This window comes from Ranitomeya imitator, chromosome 6 (genome assembly GCF_032444005.1).
Source record: "Ranitomeya imitator isolate aRanImi1 chromosome 6, aRanImi1.pri, whole genome shotgun sequence".
NCBI lineage: Eukaryota > Metazoa > Chordata > Amphibia > Anura > Dendrobatidae > Ranitomeya > Ranitomeya imitator.
The window spans coordinates 401,707,807-401,716,778 of record NC_091287.1 but is presented as its reverse complement, the minus strand read 5'-3'; the positions used below and the strand labels follow the sequence as shown (position 1 = coordinate 401,716,778).

Sequence of the window (8,972 nt, the reverse complement as noted above, 5' to 3'; positions counted from 1 at the left end):
TTTTTCTTGGTTATTAGCAGAAACCTGTTGCCTTTATGGGTTTCTGTTATGGACCTGGTGGTTAGGAGCACCCGGCACGACCTGATAGTTAAACTCACACAGGACAAGCTCTGGGATGTGGGAGCTCTGCTGACCGCAACCCCTAATCCTATCACAACAACTAGAAATAGCCGTGGAGCGTTCCTGACACTCCCTAGACGCCTCTTCACAGCCTAAGAGCTAGCTAGCCCTAGAGATAGAAAATAAAGCCTACCTTGCCTCAGAGAAATTCCCCAAAGGAAAAGGCATCCCCCCACATATATTGAGTAAAGATGAAAGTCACAAACGCAGAAATGAAACAGGTTTCAGCAAAGGGAGGCCAGACTTACTAAACAGACAGAGGATAGGAAAGGAATCTTTGCGGTCAGCACAAAAAACTACAAAAGACCACGCAGAGTGTGCAAAAAGACCTCCGCACCGACTAACGGTGCGGAGATGCCACTCTGCATCCCAGAGCTTCCAGCTAGCAAGGCAAAATCATGATATCCAGCTGGACAAGGAAACAATGAACAAATAATAACTAGCAGGAACTTAGCTTCTGCTGGAGTAGACAGGTCACCAGAAAGATCCAAGAACGAACTGAACCAATGCAGGAACATTGACAGCTGGCATGGAGTAACGATCTGAGTGGAGTTAAATAGAGCAGCCAACCAAAGGATAAACCACGTCACCTGTGTAAGGAACCTCAGAAGCAGCAGCTCCACTCACAGCCACCAGAGGGAGTCCATGGACAGAACTCGCCGAAGTACCATCCACGACCACAGGAGGGAGTTCGACAACAGAATTCACAACAGGTTTCACAGGTTTCTGTTTCCCAGTTAATATCCGGGTAGTTAAAGTCCCCCATAACCAGGACCTCATTATGGGTTGCAGCTTCATCTATCTGCTTTAGAAGTAGACTTTCCATGATTTCTGTTATATTTGCGGGTTTGTAACAGACCCCAATGAGAATTTTGTTACCATTTTTCCCTCCATGAATTTCGACCCATATGGACTCGACATGCTCATTCCCTTCGCTAATATCCTCCCTTAAAGTGGACTTTAGACAAGACTTTACATAGAGACAAACCCCTCCTCCTCTCCGATTTTTACGATCCTTTGTAAACAGACTGTACCCCTGTAAGTTAACTGCCCAGTCATAGCTTTCATCTAACCATGTCTCGGTTATTCCCACTATGTCAAAGTTACCTGTAGATATTTCTGCTTCTAGTTCTTCCATCTTGTTTGTCAGGCTTCTGGCGTTTGCGAGCATGCAGTTTAGAGGATTTTGTTTTGTTCCAATCTCCTCGCTGTGGATTGTTTTAGAAATGTTCTTACCTCCCTTCTGAGTATGTTTTCCTGGGTCTTCTTTGTTCCAGTCTAATGTTTTTCTTCCCGTCCCCTCTTCTTCTAGTTTACGCCCTCCTGATGAGTGTAGCGAGTCTTCTGGCGAATATGTGTTTCCCAGGTTTGTTGAGGTGTAGTCCGTCTCTGGCGAGGAGTTTATCGTACAAGTAATTCACACCGTGGTCCCGGAATCCGAATCCTTGTTGTCTGCACCATCGTCTTAGCCAGGTGTTCGCATCAAGGATCCTGTTCCATCTCCTGGTGCCATGCCCGTCTACTGGAAGGATAGAAGAAAAAACTACCTGTGCATCCAGTTCCTTTACTTTCTTCCCCAACTCTTCAAAGTCCTTGCAGATTGTCGGTAGGTCCTTCCTTGCCGTGTCATTGGTGCCAACATGTATCAGAAGAAATGGGTGGACATCCTTGGAGCTGAAGAGCTTTGGTATCCTATCGGTCACATCTTTGATCATCACACCTGGAAGGCAGCATACTTCTCTTGCGGTTATGTCCGGTCTGCAGATGGCTGCTTCTGTGCCTCTCAGTAGTGAGTCTCCCACCACCACCACTCTTCGTTGCTTCTTGGCTGTACTTTTTGTGGTCACTTGTTGCTGTGTGCCCTTTTCTTTTTTGCTTGCTGGTATTTCTTCATCCTTAGGTGTGCCATCTTCATCCTCTACAAAGATTTGATATCGGTTCTTCAGTTGTGTGGTTGGTGATTTCTCCATGGTCTTCTTGCTTCTTTTGGTCACATGCTTCCACTCATCTGCTTTTGAAGGTTCTCTGACACTTTTTTCACCTTCTGTGACCAGTAGAGATGCTTCTGTTCTGTCTAGGAAGTCTTCATTCTCTTTGATGAGTTTCAAAGTTGCTATTCTTTCTTCCAGACCCCGCACCTTTTCTTCTAAAAGGGCCACTAGTCTACACTTCTGACAGGTGAAATTGGATTCTTCTTCTGGTCGATCTGTGAACATTCTTGTCTGTGAATTTCTTGCTTTTCTTTCTTTCTACATGCATCAGAATGTCTTCTTCTTCATCATCTCATGAGGAGTTTCTACCTGGGCCGTCAGAAGTTGAGCATGTGAGTGAGGTGAGTCCTTGCCTCGTCAGATTGGTAAGTATTCACTGTCACATCTACACATGTGACAATTTGAATTTTTCTTTTTTTTAGAGCTCTTCTTCATCTGCGGCAGAGACTGGCCAGGAGCAGCGGAGTCACGGTCCGGTGGAAAGACGGCAGCGGGTACGTATACAAGGCTGACTGTTTTTTATGTATCCTCAGTGTCATACTCTTGAATCTTCCTTTCTTTCCATTCGTATTTCTTTACTTTTTTCTTCTGGAATGCTTTTGTATGTTGACTTTCTTATTCATGCCATTTCTCTGCATCTTTTTCCTTTCTTTTCCTTATGTTAATTGACCAAACTTTAATGACTTTATTTATTTTTTAGGTTTCACAACGGGAGGACGATGTGATAGAGAATGAACTCCTCATCGCCCTGGTCCAGGAGCGAGTCCCGTTGTGGGACACCCGGGATCCACTGCACTCAAACAACGTCACATTGCGACGCCTATGGAATGAGGTGGTCAAACAGCTGTGGGATGGCTGAGACAACGCCCCGACTTGGGTCCAAAGTGCATTTGGTAAGTATTGCACTGCAGTGTGAAGCAGCAGAGACCTTGGCCGTGCTCACTCAACTGTGTGTGATGAAAGAAACTCTCAGGAGTTTCTCTCATCACACACAGTTGTGTGAGCACGGCCCAAAGTCCTTTTTCTGACCCAAATTTTTTTTTTTGTAACAGTGGGCAAAGCCAAAACACGTTGGCATTCGATTAAGGACCGCTTCAACAAGGACCTGCGTCAAAGAGAGACGTGTTCCCAGTGGTCCAGGAGCAAGGATCCGAACGTACAAATACCATCGCGTTCTGGCATTTTTAAGACCGGTCCTTGCCCAGAGAGCGTAAGTATTTATCACGTGCATTTGGTTGTATTGCATTGCCATACTATGTATGTTTATATTCCACAGGATTTGGCGTCTTGTTAATATTTGGTAGTAGTTTTCTTTTTCCTTTTTTCACAGCACATGGAACACTACTGTTGGCCCAGGTTCTGGAGCGGTCCTTCATCCGACAGCCGCGGACCTGTCCCAGCCATCCAGCAGCGCAGCAGCAAGTGGGCCTTCCACACGAACTGGAGATCAGGGAGCTGGTCCATCAGGTCTTCCCCTTTCGCAGTCCTCTTCCACTGCCCCTTTTTTTTCGGGCTCCTCCCGGCAGCGGCAGAGGGCTTCGGACAGGTCACTCATGCCCGAGTTTTTGCACTTGAGCTCGGTTTTACATGAAGCAATCAAGGCTTTAGGTGACCGAATGGATGTTTCACATAACCTCTTGAATGCACGTATACAGGAGGTCACCAAAAGCCTTGATCTAGTGAAGGCCGACCTCCAGAGGCAAGCTCATCCTTTTTTTAACCAAACTGAGCAGGGCATGTCGGAACACCTTACTCCTTATCTCCAGCTGAGTGTCATGCAGGCCTGCAATGCTGCTGACGTGCAGGCTATGCAGCAGAGTCGGTATTTCCAGCAGACAGTGGCGGCATATCCAACTGTGCCTTCACTGTCATGATTAACTTCAATGCTGACCTTTGCTGCAAACCACTGCACGGCCACCTCAATTCCTTCCACAGGCAGACACCACTACAGTGCCAGCACCATGACAAGTGCAGTTGGACATCCCACCGCCACCACCGTGACAACCGCTGCTCCTGCTTGGACCTCCTCCGGCCCCACCACGATGCAGCAGGACCTTGGCATGGCTTTCCATACCGGCCCCACCACGATGCAGCAGGACCCTGGCAGGGGTTTCCATACCGCCCCCTCCACGATTCAGCAGGACCTTGGCATGGCTTTCCGTACCGGCCCCACCACGATGCAGCAGGACCCTGGCAGGGGTTTCCATACCGCCCCCTCCACGATGCAGCAGGACCTTGGCATGGCTTTCCGTACCGGCCCCACCACGATGCAGCAGGACCCTGGCAGGGGTTTCCATACCGCCCCCTCCACGATGCAGCAGCACCCTGGCATGGCCTTCCGTACCGCCACCACCACAATGCAGCTGGACCCTGGCATGGCCTTCCGCTCTACAAGTGCTATGGACTCTGGCATGGCTGCACGCTCTACGAGCACTATGGACTCTGGCATGGCTGCACCCTCTACGAGCACAATGGACTATGGCATGGCTGCACGCTCTACGAGCACTATGGACTCTGGCATGGCTGCACCCTCTACGAGCACTATGGACTCTGGCATTGCTGCACGCTCTACGAGCACTATGGACTCTGGCATGGCTGCACGCTCTACGAGCGCTATGGACTCTGACACGGTGCAGCCAGACCCTGACAGGTCACCCACCACCACGCCATATGAGCCCACCATTGCCTCCCAGAACCCGTCAAACTAAAAAAAAACACACACAAAAAAAACAGAGAACTCTTAGCATTCCTCCCCCTTCACCTCCCATTGTGTCTGTAATGTTAGGTTTGTCTCACCCTTCCAGTGCGTCTCAAGCCTCTCATGTGTCGAGCCCCATCCCCGAACTACCAGACCCCACTAGTTTCATTGCCCCTTCTCCTGTCACCTCTGCGTCGTCCACGGTTAGCCAGGCCTCAGTGCTTCACACCACCCGTTTACATCACTCTACCCCAAGTAGGCGCAGTTAAATAAATTTTTTTGGTTGTTAAAAAAATAAATACAATTTGATTAGCCACAATTATGTTTGGTTTATTGTGTCTATCGCCGCCGGCAACACATACTGTGCGCCAAGAAACTTCGCCACACACTTAATTTTTGGGCCACATCATATCTCCAGTAGTTATTAGAAAAAAAATGCACCTTTGTGTGTCTTTAGTATAAAGATATGAGGTGGGCCCAAAAATAATAGATGCATTATCTCCATAATCTCTTCTTTCTGCTGTGACTTCAGTTGCAGTCTGAAGAGAAAATGGTGGAAATACAGTGCAGAACTCTACTGAACTGGTCAGGTGTCATTAAAAAAAAAATTAGTTCTGAAACCTGACCTGGTGAGTAGAGAACTGCCTTGTATAACCTCCATTTTCTCTTCTGTAACATAACATAATCTATTACACACAAATAGAAGGGACAATGGTGGTCACACGGCATATCTATGGTCACCTGCACAGGTGACAGAAATAGTGAATTCATGAGGCTGTTATATGTGCATCATGAATTCATTATTTCTGACACCTGACTTGATGAGTATAGATCTCTTGAATGTGACAGTCATTTTCTCTTCATTCTGTGCCCAATGGATACTGCAGAACAGAATCAGGATGCAATGACGTCACCAAGTGTAAAGCAACAAGGCTGCCATAACACAAGCAGTATGTGGTCAGTGTTTTATATCAGTATTTGTAAGCCAAAACAAGGAGTGGAACAATTAGAGGTAAATTATGATATTAACATAACAACTAACACCTCTGCCTTTAACACCCACTCCTGGTTTTGCATTACAAATACTGATATTAAATACAGACCAAATACTGCTAGTTTTAGGACAGCCTTGGCTTGTAGAGGAAAAACATAGGAGACACGGTCAACACAACCAAAACTAAAGTTTATTATTGAGAAATATAATTATCATTTCAGAAAATTACTTGTACAGATCTAATTACAACAGGACATTTATACAACATTGTCCTGCCATGACACTCGTCCAATATCTGAATAAAAAAATGCAGCAAATTGGTCCCGCATGTGACCAACTGCTGCAGTTGACCGCAGCGGGGGATGATGGAAATCGGGCAGTGGGTGTGCAACTGGTTCATCCAGTTCAATGTTGGGTTGCTCCTTAGCCATTATATAATTGTGAAGAACCACACAGGCTTTGACCACCTCGTCGACTGTTTCCACTTTTAGATTTATGGCTGATGCAAGAATGCGCCATTTTGAGACCAGAATACCAAAGGAACACTCTACTGTTCTTCGGGCCCTGGTCAGTCTGTAGTTAAAGATCCTTCTAGTGTGGTTCAAGTCCCGACTGGAATAGGGCTTAAGTAGGTTTTCACACATCTGTAAGGCTACGTTCACATTAGCGTCATGCGACGCAGCGTCACCGACGCAACGCACGACGCATCGGAAATGCACGCAAAAACGCACCTTTTTTGACGCAAGCGTCGGACGGATGCGTCGTAAAACGCAGCGTTTTTGGTGCGTTTTTGTTGCGTTTTTACAAAAAACGCAGCATTTTACAACGCATGCGTTGTCAAACACTGATTAGATCTTTACACACAATTTAGTGTCTAGACACTAGATAACACCACCAATGAATAGAAGAGGGTGGGTCTAGTGTCTAGACAATCGATAATGCCACCAATGGGTAAATGGGGGTGGGTATTAATGTAATAGTGGTATATATACCCCGGCATAGATTATTTCCAACCATAGAGCATCAAGATGGATCGTTCCATGGAGAGTATCTACCTCAATTTTCAGCTGGAATTAGCCCTTGCTATTGCTTATGCTATTGCCTGTCATGAACAGAGGAAAAGAGACAAACTACGGAGAAGGAGTCGTCGGCGTTTTTGGCTACACCCTATAGTGGAAGTCCGAGAGAGTCGTGGAGCCTACCATTGTCTGTTTGGCGAATTAAATGAGAACCAGGACAAATACTTTGAATACACCAGGATGTCAAAAGACAGCTTCCGATATCTGCTGCGTCTGGTGGAAGGAACCATTTCCAGGCAGGACACGCAGCTCCGTAAATCGATTTCCCCTGAGGAACGTCTGCTGGTGACTCTACGGTACGTAATGGAATGTGAAGGATTTATATGTTCTTGCCATTTTTTAAAGTAACGTGTTTTTGTTTTGTGGGGTGGGGGGATTGTTATTAATAATGAAAAATTCTTTCATAACAATTTTATTAATTATATTTATTTATTTTTCTTCTTGTCAGTTTCCTGGCTACCGGAGAGACATTGAGATCACTGCATTTCCAGTTTCGGATTGGAGTCTCAACACTGTCGGGTATTATTGCCGACACTTGCCGCGCATTGTGGGACAACCTCCGGGAGGAATTTTTACCCATCCCTACAAGAGAAATATGGCAGGCCAACGCCCAAAAATTTGAACAAGTGTGTTCTTTCCCTAACTGTATTGGAGCCGTGGATGGGAAGCACATTAGGATTACCAAGCCTTCAAGAAGTGGATCTCTTTTTTTTAATTATAAAAAATACTTTTCCACCGTGCTGATGGCAATTGCAGGTGCGGACTGCAGGTTTCTCGCTGTGGACATTGGAGCGTTTGGTCGTGCAAATGATTCACGGACATTTAAGGAGTCTGATATGGGCCGAAGATTGTACAATAACAATTTTAATTTCCCCCATCCACGACCTCTTCCCAACACCGACGGCCCGGCCCTGCCATTTGTTGTTGTTGGTGATGAGGCTTTTCAAATGAGTGGCAACCTACTTAAACCTTACTCAAGTCGTGCGTTGGACCGCACCAAAACTATATTTAATTATAGACTGTCCAGGGCCAGAAGAACTGTGGAGTGCGCCTTTGGCATCCTGGTCTCCAAATGGCGTATCTTAGGATCCGCCATAAATTTGAAAATTGAGACAGTGGATGAGGTGGTGAAGGCGTGTGTGGTTCTCCACAATGTTATTATTGATAAAGAGAGAGTCAACGTGGAACTCGATGAACCCATACAAAATCCATTGCCTGATTATCAAGCTCATCCTCTGCGGACAACTGTGGAGATTGCTCATATGAGGGACCAATTTGCTGCATACTTTGTTTCTGATGTTGGCCGTGTTTCATGGCAAGATCAAATGGTTTAATTCTTCGTGTTATTATGATGTCATGTAAACACTGTGTAGTCCATGTCATTTAACCATACTATGTATGGTTATTGTTAACATGTCCCCTGATTGTATAATGCGTTGTGTTTTGAAATAAAGTTCTTGTGCCTTTCCGTTTTCACCAAACAAATCTCCCATACGTTTTTCCATAGTAATAGAATTGTAAAATCCAATTTTATTGAAAGTAATGTGTGTCACACAAAATTTGTGTGTTCCATAGTTTTGACGTAAAACATGATCGGCTCCCACCTTGTCAACCATTTTTAATCCTGCAGACTATTTGCATATGGAACCAGGCTAGACAAGGAGGGAGACGATCATGTTTGCAAAACTCTACAGAGTTAACACTATTGTACTCAGGATGAAAGAATTCGTCCAGAGTCAAATAGTGGCGACACTGTGAACATTGCTTCCACCTCACCTGACCAATATTCTTAAGGTACATTAATAAAACTATTACCCAACGATACCGACCAGTGATACGACTGGACCGAGATCGTTGTTTAGTTGTCGCGTGGTTGCTGGAGAGCTGTCACACAGACAGCTCTCCAGCGACCAAAAAAGAGCAAGTCCCGTGTAATCTGGGTAATGTTATGAAGCGCTTTGCCACACTCATGATGTTTTCCCTGTTTACCATTGTAAATGTAATTTTAAAAAATACAAAAAACCCTTACACTCCGGTGTGTGAAACGTCCATCGCCGTCAACTTCCCGTACTGTGGCAGCCCTAAAGCAC

The 8,972-nt window shown here is 45.7% G+C and overlaps 1 protein-coding gene across 1 annotated transcript; it reads left to right on the top strand.

Moving 5' to 3' along the window:
- Nucleotides 1–6,579: 6,579 nt before the first annotated feature.
- LOC138641436 (uncharacterized) lies at nucleotides 6,580–8,252 on the top strand. Its single transcript, XM_069728958.1, has 2 exons — nucleotides 6,580–7,178; nucleotides 7,331–8,252. The coding sequence occupies exons 1-2, from the start codon at nucleotides 6,832–6,834 to the stop codon at nucleotides 8,214–8,216; spliced, it is 1,233 nt and encodes a 410-aa protein (XP_069585059.1). The 5' UTR covers nucleotides 6,580–6,831; the 3' UTR covers nucleotides 8,217–8,252.
- The last annotated feature ends 720 nt before the right edge of the window (nucleotides 8,253–8,972 follow it).

What these genes read in the sequence shown, in the direction of transcription:
- LOC138641436 (XM_069728958.1), top strand. Translation starts at nt 6,832, where the DNA reads ATGGATCGTTCCATGGAGAGTATCTACCTCAATTTTCAGCTGGAATTA. An exon ending in CGTCTGCTGGTGACTCTACG is followed by an intron (nt 7,179 to 7,330) that starts GTACGTAATGGA and finishes TCTTCTTGTCAG; the next exon opens with TTTCCTGGCTACCGGAGAGA.